Here is a 22,888-nt window from a genome sequence, read left to right on the forward strand (position 1 = left end):
TCTATATGTGCCCCCACTGAACAGAAAGTTATGTAACATTGAATAGCTGTATTAATCATGTATTAGTGATTAGTTCAGTGTTTTTACTGTTGATGCTCCTGTACTTATTATTTAGGTAAAATTTGGTCATTTGGGCAAGTGTTCCATGAATTTACACTTAAATTTAAAAAAAATATCAAATCAGAATTCATCATATTGCAGATATGTGTCACTTCTAATGTACATACAGTACTAGGTACATGGACGACAACAGCGTAACCAGCCTCATACATTTGCCAAAACTGTAAACTCCTTTCTTTAAAATGTAGCCATTGTGTTCCATTTAGAAAATGTATACTCATTTAGATATATTTAAATAAACATAAAAAATAATTATGAAACAATGTATTGCATTCAGACATCAATCTCAGACAAAAAAATTAATAGAAATCGAGAGCTGCAAGATTTTATTGCAAAAAGATGTTTTTCCCAATAACCTGAGGTAGGAAAATATTCTGCGTAGGAAATACAAGTAAAATGAATTGTGATGAAAATATGTACAGTATGTGTATGAGTAATGCACAATATGCAATAATTGCTATATAATCAATATAATACCGATATACTGTAACAGTAAAACAGCTTTTTGTATGGGCGGGGATTAAATACTCAAATAAAATAACATGAAATGTGTAGATTTTGAGTAAACAGAAAAATATTGATGTACTTCCTGCCAGCAGGAAAAGCGCTGGAAATTTTCAATTATATAATTATATAGCAGCATTCTTTATAAACCTTAGTGACACATCCATAACGTGGTCATAAAAAAACATCAACAAATTAAGATTTCATTCCCATACGTTTAAAAACAAAAATATCACACAACCCTTTTAAAAAAAAAGCACCAGTAAAAATGTGCCAGACAGGTAAAAGTATATAAACGCCACTATAATGACATATCTTTTTATTAATTATTAAATATTTGATCATATATTTGATTTGTTACTATGCAATATAAAATAAAATCATTCAATATCTGTTTGAAAAAGCACACGCAATTAAAAAAAAAAAAAAAAAATATATATATATATATATATATATATATATACACACACACACACACTCCATTCATACGTCCATATATTTACAGTTGATAATAATTTCCCACAACGACTGACCAAATTCTGCGGCGGGTGTGTGCACACAGATTCTCCTCATGTATGTGTCAAGCGTTTGTTTACGCTGTCATGGAGACAACCGCAGACCCCCGCCAGTGTGGCAGAGGCAAGAAACATTTCAGCCGTTGACTTTGACAAGCAGGCTTCGATCGGCGCCCATTCACTCCGTTCGTCTTTTTCCAAGCGTGCCAGAGGGCGTCATTCAAATCACGGCGAACACCCGAAACGCCTTTCCGCCAGGAGGATTCTGAAGACTGGATGAGAATGAAACAAAGAGGAAAGTCAGAGGGGCTGAAGCTTGAAGGATGTTGGTGACAGGGACACACAAACATACACTCAAGTTTTTTGTTTTACGTAACACGTAACAAAATCAATGTCAGATAGGAAGGAAACGCCATTTGACTCTTAAGCTCCTTGGGCGAATAGATAATGCTTTTCGTTTCGGTCCAAACACCGGCCGACACAACTATGAATGTAACTGAGACCTTGTGGGGTTAAAGGAGAAAGATAAATAACGGGAAGATACAGATGTCAGGAGATAAATGTGGGTTGCCGAAGAAAACGGTTGAAGAAAAACTAGAAATACAAGGTCAGAGATGCGCACATATTTTACACAATCCCGATGCCATGCCTATGTCCGACCCAAAAGGGTCAAATTGCACTGCAACACAGGAATACAAAATAATCCATAATTTCTGCAAATATATTAGATGTTACATCGCATTTAGTTGGCCTGGGTTGATTCTTGCCTCCACTGATTTGAATGAGGTTAAATTACACGTTACTCCGCTGGCCACGATCAGCAATTATTTTGCTTATTTAATGACTGACGCATATCTAATTGAAAATTATATAAAAAAAAAAACAAAAAAACTTGGAGACCAAAATTTGCAGAAATGCAGGGTGGCGAGCAGTGAACCACAACTGGGTCCAAGTCTTTGGGCTCTATATTCATGACTAGCTCATCCGTTTTTTGGTCATTCGTGGACCGTTCAACCTCGAACGCATTTAAGGACATCTGCGCTGGTCTGGGCATGCGTTCTCACATCTGACTTCAATCCCGTCCAATCAAAGTGGCTGTTTTCATTCCCTTTAAAAGTGGTGCAATCGTCTCACAATCAAAGGCGGAAAAAAAAGACGCAGGGATCGGTGTTTGAGTGGAGCATTGAACATTATTAGGGGTACCCTTATTAAGTACAGATTCAGGTATGAATACAATATGTCCATAGACCTTATGGACTGTATTTATCCTATCCAACTCGCATTCCTTTGCACCTCCAGCCCTTTTTGCATACTGAAATGAAATGATTTTTGTGAACTTTTTTTCTTGCGGGTCCCAGGTGATTTTTATTTTTGTTGTGACACTTTGTTCCGTCATCTGTCACTTTTCGAGCTCTTTGTTCCCTGAGCATCAGTTTCACCTGCTGTTGTTAGCCTTGCATTCTTTATCATCCAGCGCCACAACAAGCCTGCCCTTGCATTCGACCTGCTGTGTTTCATCTGTTGTGAATAATCAACCAGTCTTTCTTGAACATTTCTTCTTAGTTGCCTTGAAGCATGCCCATTTGCTCACTGGGTTGAGTTTTGCGCGTGACTTTTTACGTACCTTTGTCACAACAATAGCACAGAGAGCGTCACAAAGCAACATCATCCGACCAGTAACAGCAGCAGCAGATGTCTGAATCTTGGCATTTTCCCTTCGTCGATAAACTAAGTAATTCTTGGAACATTCACTTCATTTTTTTCCCTCTACCCTAATTGCTAAGAAATGAATTATTCTAAGCAAGAGGCATGCTTATCACCTTCCCATAGGAACAGCATGAGATGTTATGAGCTGCCTGTATCTTGAAAAGATTAAATTCACCAAGGAGGGAAGAGAGGAAAGAAAGTGCTCACTTTCTCTGAAAGCCATTACTTTCTGCTCCCTATGCAAATGACTCCTTTCACTCTCCATGCAACCCTTTTTAATTAATTTCAAAGTGCTATACTGACAACTTTGATTGCACTTCCATCTTTACAGATTTTAAGATATCTTATGTCTGATAACACCACCTGGAATGAATTAAAGATCGACACAATTTGTCCACATTGACTAAACCACTTTGTACCTTTCCGAGACGATGCCGTTTTGGCTAGAGGCAGTGTAGAGTTTTCGCTCCTCTGCCGGCATTACATCGATGTAACCGCCGGCGTTGTTCCTGATGACCCCTGCGTGAACCGCCGCGCGGCAAATGCTGGATTTCTACAAGAACAATCGACATGCATGCATTCATTCCGTGATATGCTCATGCGGACTGGCCTGTGAACACAACACTTACATCAGAGTATATTCTGGTGCCGATTACTCGTGATATGTTTGGGTTCTCTTCTAAACAGTTCCTCGGGCAGTACAACCTGTCAAGTAACATATAAAACCTGTGATGCGCATTATTCACAGGAAAGGGCTGGCATGCTGGCTCATACCTCGGGCAATGCTTTGCAGGCCTTTGGTATGGACACAGTTGTGCCACTGTGGTCTCACAGGTGATTGCTTTGACTGCAAAACAGCACAGCAAACAGTAAAAAATAAGCAAAACTGAAGGACGACAGGACCTACAAATCAAGGATTTAATTCATGACATGCAAGCCAGTAGCCTACCTGCTACCCTGGAGACTATGAATGAATTCGCACTCTGGTATTTCCTGTGGGGGAGAGAAACATTGCATTACATCATGCACTTTATTTCAATATACCTACAATAATCATAAAGGAGCAACTTTGTTTTGTTTTATTTAGCGACCACTAGTTTGTTTATTGTCGTGAGAAGCATTATGCCAAAACTGCACAACCAATTTTAGAAAATGTTGTGGTAATGTCTCGTATAAATGAATGAGACGTTCTCCGCTGGCATAACACTGCTACGTGTGAACGATTGACACACTTATTCTTTGTTGAGCGATATTTAGCAATGATCGGACTGCACAAACGTGTCGCTTTCTTGCTGGCTCGTGGCCGAAGCTTAACCAGACTGTGTTTGCACGAAGATATGCCCTAAATTTGATTTTTAATACACGTCTCTTATAAATGAATGAGACGTTCTCCGCTAGCATAACATTGCTACGTGTGAACGATTGACACACTTATTCTTTGTTGAGCGATATTTAGCGATGATCGGACTGCACAAACGTGTCGGTTTCTTGCTGGCTCGCGGCCGAAGTTTAACCAGACTGTGTTTGCACGAAGATATGCCCTAAATTTGATTTTTAATACAAGTCTCGTATAAATGAATGAGACGTTCTTCGCTAGCATAACATTGCTGCGTGTCAATGATTGAATGAAATCAGAAGCATGGCGTCTCTCTCAGTTCAGAATGTATTGTATTTAGAATCTATAATATATCGTTGATTTGAATGAAATCAGAAGCATGGCGTCTGCACGTCTAACAATGTATTGTATTGTATTGTATTTGCCATTTTTTACGAATTGTTTGTCTTACGTCAGCGCACGTGGCGTAACGTCACTTCAGGAGGCGTGGTTAAGTGCCCTGTACGGAGGGGTCAATTAGCACTGTGTGGTCAACACTCATTTCATACATTGTGTCATTTACGTTGTGTCCAGCGGTTTTAATCATAGGTACAAAGACTGTATTGTATGCCAGCCCTACATGGCAGCCATGTTGGGAAAGTCAATGTTCCCTTCAAAGGGAATGCATGGGCACTGAAATTCAGTCATAACACAACTAATCTTCACAAGGTGGACTTTTTTGTCAATGCCAAAGTTTGTACTATCATCACATGTTTCAAATAAATAAATATGAAGAAAAATTCAGGCAAGTTTTGGGTGGGCTTGATTCCAGCCAAAATAATGCTGGTGTCTCCAATGGTGTACATTTTATTCAAGTGGCAGTTGATGGCAGCAAGGAAACACGGGTTTACAAGGGTAAATTAACGTGTGGGTTTGTTTTTGTCATGTTTATGTCAGCTGTATGCTAAATATACTCATGCTTAGAACCCTTACAAGAACTATTAAACTGTATTACCTAGTAGTATCTGATTTTGTCAATGGGAAAGCATGAATACTGAGTGGATACACAGTTGGGCTTTAGTCGGAGTCTGCACTTAAAGTGTTAGTTGAATTTTTTTTTCCAACACTGAGCTAAAGTCTCACCCCAGTGACTGGATACCATTCTTGCTGGACTTGATAAAAAAGTCCTTTCTTCCCTGTCTCATTACATCCATCCATCCTCCATCATTATCTATGACACCGGCGTGTAGACCGGCCCGGCATATGCTGGATTGCTGCAAAAATAAGGTGACACATAAACAAGATGTGAATTTTAGCAAGTTCCCTTAAAGACACAGTACAAGCAAGCATTCACTCCTGAAGTGTGTACTCACCATTTCGTAGTAAACTGTCCCCACTACTTTTCCCGTAGCATCTAAACACCCTGCAGGGCATTCATATCTGTGGGTAAACACAGAATTGGGGATGTAATAAATAAATAAATAAATAAATTTCCATTTTACTTCGTTGTGATTTCATACCCACCTGTACTAAGGAAATGTCATTGCAATTTTGTCTCTTTGTTAGTAGACTTTGGTCCAGATTAAAACAAATAGAAATTTAAGTACCATTATACTGTCATTTCATCTCAGTCAAATTGAGTATTTGGCCAAGTCGCAGCAGTAGAATTTTACTCGGTGCTATTCTAATTTGATCCTTACCTATTACATGGTGTTCCTTTGCACTGATCTCGAAGCTTGGTGTCACAGGTCACAAGCTGAGCTGCACGACAGGACGAAGAAAAGTCTTTAGAATGCATATACACGAACAAACAGGCCGCATCCAGCTGCCCTGAAGTGAATGACTCACTTCTAAAACCTTTTTTGGGGGGTGGGGGGGACAGGGGTGCTTCATCAGCAAGCGGATCTTTAGTGTGCCATTTTGGCACAGAGTTCCATCCAGCCATCTAGCCCAATCATTTTTCAATAGGATGTGTCTTCATTAAGGTCACAGGTGAGCAGGAGTCTGTCTAAGGTAGGGGTGCCCAGGCTTTTTTACCCCAACACCTACTTTTCAAGCAACTAGCCTCTCACGAGCAACCGGGGGGGGGGGGGGGGGAATGTTGATGCTCCCAAACCGTTTTAAGGTTAATGTTATATTGCCTCCTATATTTAAAATACAGAATGAGCTTTTTTTTGTGCACTGTATTGTCTGTGCTTTCATCCTGGATCAGGGTGTGCCAACGTGGAATATTAAAATTACACACCATCTCATCCTGCAACTTTCTACTTTGGCTTCAGACCAGACCTTTCCCACTCGGAAAAGAGAAAATCTCATCCAGTTTAACCACTTTTTCTTTGATTATTCACATACTCTGACAGTTCTTGCATCTTAAAACAACAGCATTTCTTTTTTAACTTTCTCCATTAGTATTGAAAGTAAACATAAGCAGCATGTCTAGCTCGTCTTTGCTCTACGTTTTCCAGACTGTGCTGCTAACTAAAGCAGCGGTGGTGGACGCTGTCGTTATAAAACACATTGAGGGGCTGAATAAGTACTGTAATATTTGTAATTATGAGTGTATGTCTTTAGGAGGTAAAGTAAACTAGGAAAAAGAGAGTGTAGCGGAGCAAAGGTAGTTGTTAGAGAAAGTTCCGTGTGCTGGCGAGAAGAAACCAATGGTTTCTTCTTTTGATTTTTTTACAGTACGTATGTGAATTGTGACATTGGATGTAACAACTAGTCATCCGTCACTCATTAAATCACATTGCAAAATGCCACAAACGGAATAGCTGTATATTATACTTTCAATTTGCATTGGATTTTTTTTTTTTTGCGCGCAACGCAGAATATCTGCAAAAAGACTGCATCAATGGTGCACAACTGCAAATGCGCACAGTTTAGAGAGAACATTGGATGACGACTTTTTTTTTTTTTTTTTGGCACGTTGTCCCGTGATCGACCAAGACTGCCTCGCGATGGACTTGACGCATTGAGCACCTCTGATCTAAGGTGACTTTGGGCGACAGTCTAGGTACTCCGTAGACAGGCCACCAGCCCACCGCAGAACACTGTTTTCTTTGTTTCCATATGGCCTAAGATAGTACAGTGTTCTGAGGAAAAGGAGGACCTGCGTGTTAAATTCTTGTCGAAGTAAAAACCACAACGGTGAAAAGTAACTCAGATCTGTTCTTGCGTTTGTGCCTTTCCTGCTTCACCAATTTAGCGGCCATTTGCTAAAGTGCTGACAAGACTGCTAATTGTTCCAGTGCCATCACACAACTTGTATGCACAAGTTGAGGTGTACACTGGCCAAGAGTATACAAAAAAACCTTTGTAAATTATGGCCCTGAGGACAAGCAGTTGCACGGGCCAAGTATTTCTTCGTCATAAGGACTGTTTTGATGCAAATATCATAATCAGATGAAAAAAACTTTTTACTAGCTAATTGTAAAGTAAACAAAGAAAACGTAAATAAAAAGAGGAGCAAGGGTGGTCAGCAGTAATTGCCTGAGTACTGTATGTGAGTCCGCTTACAGTTCCAGGCCCCCTGTGTCCTGCTGAGAGAAAGCCCTTCAAAAACCACAGCAATTCTGTCTTGCCCCTTTGGGTTCACCGAAAGCAAACACACACTCAGAAGAGTCAAGCTAAAATAGAGTTACTCTCCTCCCTGCTCGCAATGTCAAGGTGAGTCAGGAAGATAAAGGCTCCACAGCATCACGGTTATTGAGGATAAATTACAAGGATAACATTTCCGGTCAAGACCCAGGTTGTGCTTATTATTGGTTGCGCAACACTCATCAAGCAGCTATTTATACATTATTTAGTTTTAACCCAATTTTCAAACGATACTCCACCAACACTACGTGCACCTCCCAAGTCTTTTTCTTTCTTTTTTTTTCTTAATGAAACAAGACCCAGAATAAACAGTCAAAAGGAAGCTTACACATCTGCTGTGTGTTGACTACTTCATTCTTTGGCAGGTCCACTGGGGGGGAGTCGGGGGCAGGAGCAGGATGACTGGGAGTCTCGGGCTTTGAAACCCGGGGCCAGATCCTCTGCGTAGTACGGGGGGCCTCGGGCTCGATAAAGTTGTTTTCTTCTGTTTCCTGTGGAGGATGGTGCGTATTGTGGCCTTGAAAGGACAACAAAAAATAAAAATAAAACACCATAAGTATCAGATCAAGAGAGACGACATTTTGCCAGTTTTCTTCTTACTGATGGCTGATTATGTGACACACTTACCCTTATAGCAGAGGTTGTCCTTGCAGCCCCCTCCATAACTAGGAGGACATGCGGAACAGGGGGCCCCATGTTTGTAAGGTGCATGGCCCCACCAGTTCCCCCTTTTTAAGTCACACAACAACCAAAAAAAAAAAAAAGAATTTCAAATTCTGACCGACACAGACAGGCCACAAATCTTACACGTGCAGGTAATGACGTTAGAATCTAGAACAAAAGTAAATGGGACATTCTGCCTATACAAAGTCAATAAAGCTCAGTTTGAATGATGATGGTATTAGAGGCATAAACAATTAATTGTTTTTTTTTTTTCATTTAAAAGTGATTATAATTCCTCAAGGAGAAATTCAACTGAAACCTCACAGGACCAAAGCAAGCATATTAATGGCGCAATCTCAGGGTGAGAACTCTTCAGCTGGGCGGTAGCTAAGTGCCTTGGTCAAGGGTACTCCACAGCAGCCAAGAAGCGGATGACCAACTCTCCCCAAAAATAGTTGCCATGGTTACATTTTGTCCACAGGAGGACTCTGAATCAGAGGGTCATGTTTTGTATTGTTTATAACTACAGGGGAGCAGTTTGGGGTACAGGCTAATGCGATTGCCTCATTCATGTTCTCTGCGTGCTTACACGGGATTATTGTTCACTCTAAATTGCCCGTCGTTGTGAATAGTTGTCTATTTGTACCCTGCAGTTGACTGGCGACAGGTCCAGTGTTTACTCAATCTCTCAGCCAAAGTCAGCTGGGACAGAATCCAGCTCATCAGAGACCCTCATGAGGACAGGGGCTTTAAAAAATGGATTGATGAATGGCCATTTTTTTATGTGCTCTGTGTGTGTGTACATGAGTTACAATTAATTATCACCCATCCCGCCCGCCCCCCAAAAAAGATGTCATTTGTATTAGAAAGTATTCACGAAAACAACAACATATGGACTCACTTTGGTGAATAGTTGCACACCAGGTACACAGCCTTGGCCCAAATCTGCCCCCACACGTTCATGTTGTAGCACAGGTTGACAGCGCACCCAATCCGATTGCTGGTGGCCCACACCAGCTTCAAAACACAGAGCATTAAAAAAAATGTCTGTTTAATAACGATAACGATATCCTGAAAATATGGTTTGGGTCACCATGTTGCTGCAGCACCTGGGTATAATGCGTGCAAACGGCGCCGGAGCATCGGAACGGGCAGTAGGGGTTACACTCGTGGGGATAAGGAAAAGAGAAGTCTTTCACTTCATCATACCAGGCCTGAACATGGGAGGTGGGGGGCCGATACCTGTGGAGAATGAGAGAAAGTATTTCATACTCTAGCACCACATGAATTTTCAGATTCACTGCTGGCTATGGTTTCTTTAGCATTTCTTTTATATTTATCATATTTCATCTTAGGTCTGATACATCACATTCCGCTAACTACATTCACATAGTGGCATATATTTTTCCGATAAGGCACAGATCTGCTGCTCAGCAATTCTCCTTCTTTAACGGATGCAATCCTGTGTATGCGTTTTGTACATTAGCTTTCACACCTGTTTCAAAGAGCTATCAAGTTGCGGGGAGGGGGCATGTGCAAACCTTGAAAAGACACCTGACTTGAATAGTTTTTATCCTATAAAAAGACTGCTGATCATATCCTCTATCAGTCCTGTTCGTTGTGAGGATGCATTGATGCAGAGAGAATTCTTTTTGTTTAACACTGAACCTATTGTTTGAGCACCCAATATGTGAGTTATGTCTGTTATGGGTGTGAGCTAATGCTACAATATATGTAGTTGTGAATGTAGAATATGTACACAGTGTTGATGGATGATGTAGGTTCATTTGCTGCATTCACTTATGGGCAGCGTTTCTGGGAGAATTGATGATCGTTGGCAGGAAAAATGACAGCTCGTCTATGCGTACTGCATATGTGTGAGTGTGTGTACGCGTGCGTGCATTTCCTGTTCTGACTAATGGTTAATTTGCTGTTGTGGGAGCTGAGTGGTTAGCTGCCAGTGAGCACACATGCAACATCCTGCAGAAACCAAACGTCCTCACGGTGACAGTTTTTTGGTTTTGCCACCATTAAGGAAAGTGAGTACACACTGCCAGAATCATCGTTTTTATCCAATTAAAACTTGGCTTCCTCTCCTTCTCTTTTTGTGTCACAAACCATTAATTCCAGGCATTTGACATTAACACAGTTAGATTGATGATGAATTCCTTTCATCAATTATTCAGTTTTGAACCAAGTGAGTCTTCAGTATTAATTGTGTTGAACGGATGACACTTTATATTTACCTCCCCCAGTGTGCTCCCAGATTCTGTCCAATTTGTGGCAGCAAGCCCGATGGACCGTGTTCCCACAGACAGGTCTCGGCCCACTCTTCTGCCGTGCGCTCCAACTCGGTGTCCCATTCCTGAACAAGGGAGGAGGTCAAATAAAACAATAGCACTCGTGCGACCCTTGTTAGGATAAGCAGTTAATTATTCATTACTAGCTGACTTGTCTTTTCTCGTAATATTCAGTTAGATTTTGTTTCAAAAATATGCAGTTAAGTTATACCGACCATATGTTTGTGGTAAAGATATGACTGTGAAAATTGGTAATTCAACTACGGTGAGTGGTATTGCAATTTAGAGGTTTTTCTGGGAATGGTAAAAGTGTCCTCTCTCCACACTGACCTATATTCCACCGTGCAAAATGTTACACTAGCACCAGATGTACAATATTTTTCTCTGAAGGACATTGTATACTGGCTTTGAATGTCTCACCTTCAATCTCCAAACCTGTTTCTGGAAGAGTTAATTCATTTTTTTTTTTTTTTTTTAAATTAAGGCGTCTATGACCAGCACAGAGGTGTCACAAGTTCGCATATTTCACACATTGGGCCACGGACGATAAAGCTGGCTCCTTCCTGGAATCTCAGCCAAGAATTACTGTAAACTTTCAAATATAACTACTTTTAACACATCCTCCTCTCCCCACTCCTTAATTTCCATCGCCTGTCACCCACTTAGGGTCACACACCTATACTGTACTTCCACATGGGTTTTCTGCCAGCCCTGCAAAATATCACCCAAGTGTCTCATAACTGTTGTTGTCCTTCAACATGTTGCAGCCACAAGGTCACTCCATTTTTTTTTCTCTGATTGCAAATAATCTAATAATTGATTAATTTATCATAATGGTTATTGCTAGAAGCTATCTCGGTGAATATTGGGTATCTTCGTGATTAGGGAAATCTTATTTTTCCACTCTTTTGAAGGCTAGTAAGCAAACCAAGGCACACACTCATTGGTGGTGTTTCACACGTGTTTATTACACTATTACTATGCTTAACACATCATTTGCAGCAACTTTTAACCCATCTGGCCACATTCCAAAGGGTATGGTTTACTTCCTGTGCACATTTTCGTTTCCTGTTCCATAATCAATTATGGATGTTGAAAAAGTACCGAAAGTAGAAGAAATTACAAAATATGAAGTGGCATTTACTTGAATTGTCATGCTCTACGTATTGAAAGAAATTCATAATTACGTCTTCTGTTGAGCAAGTTATAGCTTTGATATTCTCATACCATCAAGTTCAGTTCTTTGGTATTGATGTTTGAAGAAATATTATGGAAATAGCATTGAACTCCCACATTGGAAAACTAAGTTCACCATATTTTTTTGCAGTGTACCATTAAGAAACTTTCTATTTTTATGAGTCACTTCCTTTCCTTCTTTTTTTATGAGGCAGCCATATTTGAACAAGAATATCTCAGCCAATATGGCGTGTCACCAAGCTGAGCTTCACTTTTATTATTCTTGATTTACACAGTATGTTTCAGGTTCAAATATAATCAATGCAATTCCCATTTTATTCTCATTTTATTTCTTTCTACGTATTTGCACATTTCTGTAAATATTCACGAGCATGTATTTTCAGTCGGGCTCAAAATTTTAGTTCGTGCTGTGGCAGCATTTGTGCATTTTGTCCACACAGCTTCTGCCTTCATTGAAGTCACACTACTGTACTTGCAAATGTCAATTTTTCAGACCAACAAACGGAAGAAATAATTACAGCTTTTTTTTAAGGGGAAATGTTAAGTAAACTAAACATTTTTCAATTATTTTTTTAGATCGTTCTCCAAGAGTCACAGGCGTTTTGCGCTATTTTCCGATTTTGGATCACTGAGGAGTGTGAACTCTTGGTTATTCAGAGGAACATTTTTTTTTCCTTCTGTGTTGTATAATGACAGAATGGGAACGAAGCCACGGGGATAAGAGAAAGGGAGATGGCTCAGTAGAGAGGAAACGGCAAAGGGGGGAGGAGGAAATGTGAGGATTTGAATTGATGAGATCTTTGAGTCTCTGAGGTGATCGCCACAGAGAGTGGGCCGGGATTTGCTTTAATACCTAAATGGACAATAACAAAGCTTCGGATAGGTGTATTTGTATTTGTGCTTTCGTGGGTGAGGGATGTTTGTTATTTGCATCTGCACGCATGAGTGTGTCGGTGGAGCAGAAGCACACGAAGTCCTTCCAGTAGAGTGGCGCTGTGAGCTTTTCTGAGAGGTGGCAGCACTGAAACAACACAGACTGAAAAATGAAATCATGAAAAAAGCTGAACCGCGTTCAGAACTAGCAATGACATGGGACAGCTACAATGTTTCCCCCTCTAGAAACTCTAGAGAGGTGTTTTGTTTTGTTTTTTCCCAAATTAATGCATGCTTAGCTTGGGGTCTTAATTTACCAGGCATCAAAACTGAGACAAACATATTGGCAATAGTTTGTTTTTTCCCCCTGGAATGAAAGACTCCACAGATGTTGACAGTCGGGAAACCAGAAAGTTTTTTTTCTGAAATGTACCGTATTTGTTTTTTCAATCCTATTCCGTGCAACTCATAAGTAAATGGTTCATTGCCAGTTTGTGAAAACTCTAATCAAGATCCAACTCGCCACTACAGTTCAATTCTGTTTTTCTCTGAGACTTACAAAGTAAATGGAATCAAGAAAATGAACTGTTCCTCTTGATGTGAGTGCATAAAAATCGAGACTGTAAAGCACAGGTGTCAAACTCAAGGCCCGGGGGCCAGATCTGGCCCGCCACAATTATTTTATGTGGCCCACAAAGCTAAATCTAGAGTGTGAATTTCCATGATTCTTCTGTACCATAATTTCAAATTGTTGTATATCATAAATGATTAAGTTGAGATATTACAAGCACGTTTGTGTTACGAAACATTAATATTTGAAAAACAGATTACCCTTGATTTCTGATTCCAAAACTAGTTCATAAGTTGATGATGTAAATATGATGAGATGATTAAATATTTTTGTACCACAGTCAAAACGGCTCTCTGAGGGAAACCGGAACAACAATGTGGCCCATGAGAAAAATGAGTTTGACGCCCTTGCTGTAAAGTATAAAATACAGCAATGTCAAGTGCGAAAGCATAGTAACATAGTTGACTCACGATAGGATTGGTGTTTATGTTGATCATTTCTAGCAGTGTATCCTCAAATGTACCCATGACTGACTAGAGAGGAACCAGAACTAGGAACTTGACTGACCGAGTACAAGAAATATCATGTCTGAGTAACTAACGGAAAATCCTCAGTGTTTAGTACTTAGTCATTGTACTAAATTCTGTAAAACAGCTCAGGGTTTAAAGTAGTTTTCTATTACCTAGTTTCTGTCATCCATCTATCCATTTTCTTCGCCACTTATCCTCACGAGTGTCGCTGGGAGTGCTGGAGCCAATCCCAGCTGTCAACGGGCAGAAGGCGGGAAACAACCCTGAACTGGTTGCCAGCCAATCGCAGGGCACATCGAGACAAACAGCCGCACTCACAATCACATTTTTTGGCAATTTAGAGTGTCCAATTAATGTTGCATGTTTTTGGGGTGTGGGAGGAAACCGGAGTGCCCGGAGGAAACCCGTGCAGGCACGGGGAGAACATGCAAAGGCGGGTCCGGGATTGAACCCAGGACTTCAGAACTGTGAGGCCAACACTTTCCAGCTGCTCCACTATGACGCCCAGTTAGTAAATTACAGACGGAAATACTATTTTTCATCTACATTCGTGTAGAAGTGCAGTTTAAGGACAAAAAATGTCAACGTGTTCACTCCAATGTATTCCAGTTAGATGTGGTAATATGCACACACAATTCAAACTAAAAAATAAATCATATAAACCGATTTATGAACAAAACACTGCAACGTGGCGTGTTATATTGTTCCTTCCAAGAATGTATTATTGTTTTTTGTTTATTCACTTTTTCCTCACCTCACTTGATGATTTGACCCTTCTCATCAATTCTTTGAAAGCCTCTCCCGCTTTCAGTTTGCAAATCTGTGTTTATCATCTTTAGACATGTTACTGTTTACCTATTCTTCGCCAGCGCTCTCTCTAACCTCACACGCTCTTGTTGCGCGCCTCCCCATAATTCACCCCTGGGTGCCCCTGAAAGTTATGAAGAAAAGAGAAAGAAAGGAAGAAAAAAAAACAGCCGACTGTAATGGGAGACAGCAGAAAGGAGCCGTGCACTGCTGGCTCAGCGTTTCTCCACAAGTGTGCTTCACTGCCAAGCTCCAGTTCATTCATGTACACGAGCAGAAACACACACACACACACACACACAGTACTCAAATCCAAACTCTCAATTATACAATTACATAGTCCAGCAGTTGCCCCCAGCAGAAACTGTTTATTTGACTTCACCGTGCAATAATACTGCCTTTTGTTCTGTACCTCTTTAAGTGACAAAAAAAAAAAAAAAGTCATTACTTTCTGAATGCTGTATTGATTTTTAACAGGCCCTGTTCACGCCGGTGACCATTCACAATGGAGGTCAGGCGGCAGCTACACGTAGCGTGTTTGCAAACGTTCCAAATGGCCGAGCGTGGCGCGCTCACCTTTGGAAGAGGTGTGCGGCTTGTGCACGTGTGTGTGCCTGCGGTTTGTGTGTGTGTGTGCGTGTTTGTTTGGGGCGAGACAGCTAGTAAAACAAGCCAGGGTGCCGTGCTCTTGATTGTAATTGCATTGTGAAAAGGGATCCTCCAGGCTATGCATGAGTATACAGGATACACGCACGCACACGCGCACACAAGCTCCAAGTGCAAAACTCAAAGATAGTGTCTCTCATAGCATGAGTGCATTTATTGGCAACGTGATGTTTTTCATTTTTTTCTCCACGCGTGTAGGGACTAATTATTGTGTGTAAACATGCTAAATGGGAAAAGTGCCAGCTGTGCTGTACGGCCCTCAAGTACACTTCTCTAGTTCAGACCGGGGTCACTTATGTCGCTTTTCCACTGCTAAGACCAGGCTTGGCTAAATTTGGAGTGGGGTTTTTTTTTGGTTTTTGTTTGGTTTTTGGTTTTCCATTTCAAAGTAGTAAAGAGGGAAAATGCATAAGGCTACGCTGGATTGAACATATTGAACACTTACAAACGACAACAATGGAGGACGAGAATTAGGTATTCTTGTTTTAGTTATGAGTTTTGATTTCTAAACATGCACAGTGTGTAGGGACTAACAATAAAAAGAATCTGCAAGTAATTCACACTGCCCAAAAAATGGTTTAGAATTGCCCTTCGAAGCCAAGAGATGATGCTGAATGAACCTCCTCAACTCACTTCCACATTGCAAATAGGTGAATTATTCATTATAGTAATATGATTTTTTTTCAGTTTTTGCAGATCATTTCATTTGCAATTAACAAACCACAAATATGAGATAAAGTCGTTCGTAGCTAAGTTTATAGCTTATTTATTTACTGACAATTTACTGACGTATGAATTTGATTGTCCGATATAAAAATACATGTTTTAGATTATAATGTAAAAATGTGACACACATAAAAAGGAGAATGTAAAGAAATAAAATGGTTTTATATCGTGTAAGTAAGCCATACACACACTGTAGGATTCGTGTGTTGAGTGACTTTAAGAGGCATGACCACCTCGTGAGTGAGCTCGGACTGCGGTTCGGATTCGCCGTTTACGACGTGGTTAGTTCAGTGTGAGGTCTCCCTCCATGCTCGTTGTGAGTCTTTTCATTTATTTTTTATTTGCTCTATAGCTTTTAACCCCATTCAATAAACCGTTGAAAGTACATCGGCGACTAATTAAAATTTTATCTCGCAACTCAAAGCAAAAGGAGTAACGGTAAAATTTGTAAGTTGGGACACTATGAAGTCAATGCATCCCTATATGATAGTAGGTTATCATCACTTGACACGTCGGCTGATTTTGGAACTCTTCATACCTTTATTTGTCAATTGAAACTATCTACAGTACAAAAAGTTGAGAAGGTGCAAGTAGTAGAAAAGGAGAATTACAGTGCACGCCGGGGTCATGGGACTGCATCAACTCACCATGTACTCCATGTTGGACGCTTGCGGGTACACCTGACCGCGGAGCTTGTTGTGCAGTTCCAGTATAAGCTGGGCATCACTGTCAGTGATGGCCCTCCTCCCCCTCTGCTTGGCCTCCCACCAGTCACCATCCTCATCCAGGTACTTGTCCAGAATCTGCTGCCACCCCGTGGAGTTGAGATGCATCGCCATGGAAACAGCCCTCTGGGCAACGGCTAACAGCAGTAGAAGCAGCAGGGACACGCCCTTTGGTCGATTTGGTGATGAGAGTTTCATTTTTTTTTCAGTGCTGATGTGCACCCCCCCGCCAAAAAAAATGCAGAGTGGAATGGATGTGTGGTGTTAGGGTGGAGGTTCCCTCCTCGGCATTGGATTGTTTGAACTGGCAAGAAAAAAAGTCACAATTAGCATTATCTAACTTGCCCTTAAAGGTTAAGCCATCTTTAAGATTTACACTACAATATTCTATTAATGTTCATATAATGCATGTTTTTTTTTTTGTTTTTTTTTCAAAGCCAATGTAGCTTTAATATTGAACGTGATCCCTGCAGTAAACCTCAAAGCCAATTGGAACCTTTTTTTTTTTTTCTTTTTGGAAATGTTCCAGAGAGCCTGTATCATTAATGACAATGTAACGCAGTTGGACCCCGCGCATTCAGGGTTCGGCAATTGCAAATACAATACACCCATATGCAGATTTTTTTCATAATAGCGCCTTTATCAAGATTTTGGTGACAAAATACTGTTAGCTGTATGCATGTATGTACTATGGGAAAGCAATTCTGAAGTTACTGTTTAAAAAAAAAAAAAAAAAACATTGGTTGCATTGGGTATATGTAGTCCTGGGTTTATAAGGTCGATGTAGCAAGTGCTCGCTGTATTGCTAGTACAATAATATGCAAATGCAATTAGTATTGTAATGTCTTCCATTGATCCACAATGATGGATCATTTATTGGTCAAGCAACAAATACGGATAGGGTTGTAGTCAGTGCTGTCAAAAACAAACGAAGTTACAAAACAAGACTATCTGCATGCTACCAAAGAGAAGACCATCTTTTGCTGGTTTTGGGAGGATCGATAATAAAACAAAGATGATGTGGAGAGGTTCTTGCTCACACGCCGCTGGCTTTCCCGTGAGCCAAGAGCCAAACGTGTTGCAGCCAGTGTGTCTTAACCCTTCGCCACGTGCTGTTTTGTTGCTACGGAGGCGGAACTTAGTTTAAGAATGCTCTTATTTTTGTAATACGTCACTGGAAAACTGGAAGTGGCGTGAGCGAGGCGGCAGTTTGACTAGAAGCAGCCAGGCACCGGCGAAAGCTGTGTTTTGCCCTAAGATGTTTCCTTTTCTTTACTGTACTGCTTTTTTTGTACAACAACGTTTGAACGAGTATGTAATCCTATTAAAGCCTTTCGGGAAAAGAGGTTGTGTTATATCAGTGGACTAAACTAGTAACATGGGCAACTATAAGTTTATCCATCCATTTTCTGAGCTGCTTATCCTCACGAGGGTTGTGGAAGTGCTGGAGCCTGTCCCAGCTGTCATCAGGCATGAGGCGGGGTACACCCGGAACTGGTTGCCAGCCAATTGCAGGGCACATGTAGACAGACAACAGTCGCACACTCAACATCGATGCTCTGCGAATAGTCAGGGTCCACTTTTATTCACCATAAAGAATAGGTACCTGGATCACTTTCTAGGTGTCCAAAAACCACATTTTGAGAACCATTCCTCTAATTAAGCCATAATGGGCAATTATTTTTACCTTGCTGGGTAAAAGAATACAAAAACATGAAGTGCAAACATTTCAAGGTTTCAAACCACAGACAAGATATTCTATAGTATAAATATGGAATAGAGAATCTATACAATACTGTACGGCAAGGCTTCACTAGGAGAAGACTTGAGCCACTGCAAGTTTCCATACAGTATAAAAGTTGTAATTCAATGAAAACAATTGAGCGTGCAATTGAAGCAACAAAACCTCGCGACTGCCATGTGCAAAATGCGATTGTTCATGAAAACTGACCTTAAATGGATTGAAGTGCAGCCCCCTGAATGAAACCCCGGCTGCGTGAAACCAGAACTTTAGCAGCAGCTAGTATAAAATCCGCCTTCAAAGTTCTGCGTGAGGTGGAGAGTTCAGGTGTGCCTCGGCGTGACTCAAAGTTCTCGCCTTTTTCTTCAGTGTGCGCGCCTTTGAGTCTTCGAGGTTTTTGCACCAAAGCCTCCTCAAGCATCGCTTAGCAACATTTTATCCTCCGCTCAGCAGCTCACGAGCACGTTGCTGCGTCTGGCCACGCCCCTTCCACCCACTGCCAAATGCTTCCCATGCTCGTGAGAACTTTTTTTTTTTTTTCTTCTTTCAGCCTGGAACTTGTCCTAATTAACACATGCTGCATTTTAATTTGTTATTCACATTTTATTTCTCGGCCAAAAATGCACCATAGTCACATGAGTAGAGTTAGTGTGTAATTGTTTGCTCGCCTGTCTTGCATGCATTCAAGTCCAGTTCCCACGCGATGACTGTGGGAATGTGATTTCCTTAACACTGCTCAAACTGTGCATTGCGTCAATGGTTTGCTGTGATTATTTACCTTTATTTAGCATTCTTCATTTATCATTTTCCTGCACTTATTAGCATTCACATGAACGTTCATAGCTTCCATTTCTCGTGACTCTCCGTGCCCTCCCACGTTAGTGACTGACTTTGGTGAGCAATGCTAATCTAAACCAGAGTTTTGCCCCCTCGTTGGGGCAAGGCGCCGAGGGTGGCCTCTTTTCTCTTAAATGTTCACAGGTGACCTCTCTTTGGGGTGGGGGTGGGGGGTGGATTAAAACACAAGCTGACTCTGTTAATTCCAAAGGCCCGACTATTTTTTTTTTTTTGTTTTTGTCGTCAGCGTTCCTCCCCTCCTCCTCAACCATACGACCAAATTCCAGTAACATAATGGAAACAGGCACGTTTTGTCTTTTGTCATGTGGCACATATGGAAACAGTAGCTAATCGCAGGGCCTCAGTGTGTATGCTAACTTCCCAGTAAAAGAAACAAGTCGGGCTTCATGGAAAACTTTTGGGACGCCGTACTGGACTTGAAGACACTCATCCCTGTCTCCAGTAAATGCACAATATAATTTTTTTTGTCAACAATATCTGTCTGAACCCTTAATGCCTGGTTGACCTCAGCTATTTAACCTACTTCTGAAAATATGATCCAGTGCAAGCGCACACGCAAGGAAGCAGGTTTCTCCCCTTACACCACAAACCGTTAAAATAGCAACATTCTGAGTTTGCTTTGCACTCCCCGGAGGAAAGAATGAAGAAGCCGAAAAGTGGTGCATTTGTGTTTGTAGGCTGGCCCGCACAACGCAAATTTTGGCCCAAAATGCAGCGGTCCCCCCCATCCGACGATTCGGAGCGTAATTAAAATACTGTTGCAACCACAGTCATGCATCCCATCAGCCGAAACCTCAGCATCAGCATATCTGGTGAGACCTAGGTTTAGTCAACGCCTTAAGGGATTTTTTTTTTTTTGTTGGTGGTGGTACTCCAGGCAGTAAGCTGGGCCTAATGGTCAACATATCTGCCTCGCAGATCTGATCTCTGAGACAAAAGAAAATTGATTATTTCAAGCAACACCACAAGAGGGAACCAATAATGGGAAATCCATCCATCCAACCATCCAACCATGATCAGCATTTTCCTCTTGGTCATATAAGTATGAGGTAAAGTCAAGCACTAATAGTGTAATGAAAGTAAAACTGCTGTCATGAAAACACGGAGAAGACTAAGTAGGAAGTAGCGGTAAATAGAGGCAGTGGGGTGCATATTCTTATCATCAAAGGATGTCACAAATTTGAGGTTGACAAGATTCCCAGAACAAATCGTGTTCACCTTTAGAGGTTCCGCTTTGATGCATGATAGAAAAGCACAAATGAACTCAAATGAAGCCTTCTTTATCTCCAGCGTTTAGCCACTGTGAAGGCCCTGTATCGTTTCCTCGTCCGTTGAACCCCTTGAACCCTGCAGAAAGCATCATCAGTGCCAGACACAACAACTTCACCCAAACTTTTGATGGCCAGCCTTATCTGCTGCAGCGCTCCGTAAATAATGTTTTGGGTTGGACCGAGGTCAGAGCTCTTTGGAACAGCTTTGGGTGAGCATGAGAGGAAAAGGACATTAAGGTCATCTGGCAAATGAGGCTATCAGCAGTTTCTGGCTGTCTTGCATTCGCACAACATGGTTTAGTTGCCTCTACCCCCTAGTGGACAAAACATGTAATTAGCATTCTCAATTTTGGAGACTTGAGCAGGTTTTATGTACAGTTGTGGAGAAGTAAAAAGAATATTACTTCACCCCGCCCCACAGCACTGAAAAATTGCCTATTCTTATCTTTTACAGACACCAGTCAGGGTCAAATGCTCAAATTTTATGTGTATACCTTGAATAATACTGCCATTGAATTAACTGTAGCATGTGTACTCTAAGATTTATTCATTTGGTCATATAATCATTCGTTTGTTTATGTTGCACTGGGTATACCCAAAATTCGCTTCCAACTTTCTCTTTAAAAAATGTAATTATGAAAGTAGAGGTTAGGGCGCGTAATGGCACTTTTTCGTACACGATTACAAAAAAAAGCTGATCACATTCAATGCTCCACATGCTACAGAAGTAATAGTATACCAATGGATGGCGCTGTTATCTCTACAGTAATAATAAAAGCAAACCACTTTTGTGCATAAACCTCAAAATACCGCTAGGTGTCAGTGTTCCTCAAAACAGGCTGAGGCATAAAAAATGAAAGCCAAAACTCCAAGAATGATGCATGATTTCAGTCTTTATTATTTGATGTGGTATTTTTATTATTATACACTTTTCAAATTATTTTGTCTTGAATCTTCACATTGAGTGTGCAGAAAGTCAACTGTGTTCAGCTATTGCATTTATTTATTTATTTCATTCGAGTAGTAATCGCCGCTATTAATTGTAGTCCAGTGGGCAAAAGCGGAATGTTTCTGGTACTCCTACCGCCCGTGCATGTGACATGGAGATTCATTGGATCAGTCTGTGGATAACGTATCGTGTCTTCAAATAATTTGGACAACATATTTTGATTTAACAAATGGATTGCTTACGTTTTAATAGTATAATAAGTCAACATGATAAAGTGCAATAGGAGTATTTTCATGACCTGAGCTTATAAAAACGCTCTCCTGTTTTGAATAATGCTGCAATGCATCATGAGAAGTCTGCACCGTTTTTGTTTCAAAGCTGAAATAAACTTGATGACTCCCCCCCACAAAAAAAAAAGAAAAAAAAAGTGGAGGAGGGTAGCCCATCTGATTACGGCCTCCCTTTCCCAGCTCTGACGTTGATGATGTTGGCCCGCATCTGAGTCTGATGTCCCTGCTGGGCCCCATACTGTAAAGAGGCTGGCAGGGCCTCGTCCGACACGAGTACGGATGGTAAACGGCAAACCTTGCCCACCTTGTGTTCTTTGACCTCAGTAGCCTAGTCCCGCAGTTTTGATGTTTCAAAGATTCTGTAATGGCAATATATACAATAACTGCAATATGACTGAGCGGATCGCTTCCAAAGACGGATAATTGATAACTTAAGGAAGGTTGAGTTTGCAGCCAACTCGCCGTCCTTGATACTGTACACAGTACATTCCGTGTTTTATTGATTCAACATTCCTTGTTGCTTTGCTTTAAAAATGTGAGATGCTACTTTTCATAGCTCCTTCTTCATCGATCGTGCTTTGTCGGGCTGCACACGAATCGGTGTTGCCTCAACCTGACATGGGAGTGGGCGTGGAAAACTAATCAATCAGAATTTTCGGACTGAAATTATAACAAATGTCATATTACTTCATTCTGATGAGCTGCAATTGCCATGCTGTAATTAGTTCCAAAAATACAAACTGTTTCACAATTTTTAGCCTGTTATGACTGACGCCGTTTGGACTTCATGTGGAAAGTTTTTACACATGTGCACCGTTGTAGATGATTGTTGCAGTTGACCCTCTGCTGAGATCTCTGCAGGACGAGGCGTTCGATAGCCAAACCAGAAAAGCTTGCATAGATATTCATGGCACAAGTGAAACCAGAAAGGAGGCATCAGTGGAGGGGGCAAAATGAATGCGA

The 22,888-nt window shown here is 41.0% G+C and overlaps 1 protein-coding gene across 2 annotated transcripts; it reads right to left on the reverse strand.

The window, feature by feature from the left end:
- Positions 1-470: 470 nt before the first annotated feature.
- crispld1a (cysteine-rich secretory protein LCCL domain containing 1a) lies at positions 471-19,003 on the reverse strand. Of its 2 annotated transcripts, none has more exons than XM_061805186.1 (15): positions 18,768-19,003; positions 16,739-17,120; positions 10,668-10,786; positions 9,531-9,663; positions 9,323-9,438; positions 8,386-8,486; positions 8,087-8,275; positions 5,862-5,922; positions 5,535-5,601; positions 5,305-5,435; positions 3,796-3,839; positions 3,621-3,693; positions 3,476-3,551; positions 3,266-3,399; positions 471-1,411 (listed from the first exon to the last, which is right to left on the reverse strand). In XM_061805186.1, exons 2-15 carry the CDS (start codon positions 17,012-17,014, stop codon positions 1,360-1,362), a joined length of 1,572 nt encoding a protein of 523 aa, XP_061661170.1. In that variant the 5' UTR covers positions 17,015-17,120; positions 18,768-19,003; the 3' UTR covers positions 471-1,359. The 2 variants fall into 2 exon arrangements, with proteins under 2 accessions (XP_061661170.1, XP_061661171.1); XM_061805187.1 differs by lacking the exon at positions 18,768-19,003 and adding an exon at positions 17,779-17,904.
- Between the last annotated feature and the right edge of the window lie 3,885 nt (positions 19,004-22,888).

The sequence above is a fragment of the Syngnathoides biaculeatus genome, chromosome 19 (genome assembly GCF_019802595.1).
Source record: "Syngnathoides biaculeatus isolate LvHL_M chromosome 19, ASM1980259v1, whole genome shotgun sequence".
NCBI classification, from domain to species: Eukaryota; Metazoa; Chordata; class Actinopteri; order Syngnathiformes; family Syngnathidae; genus Syngnathoides; species Syngnathoides biaculeatus.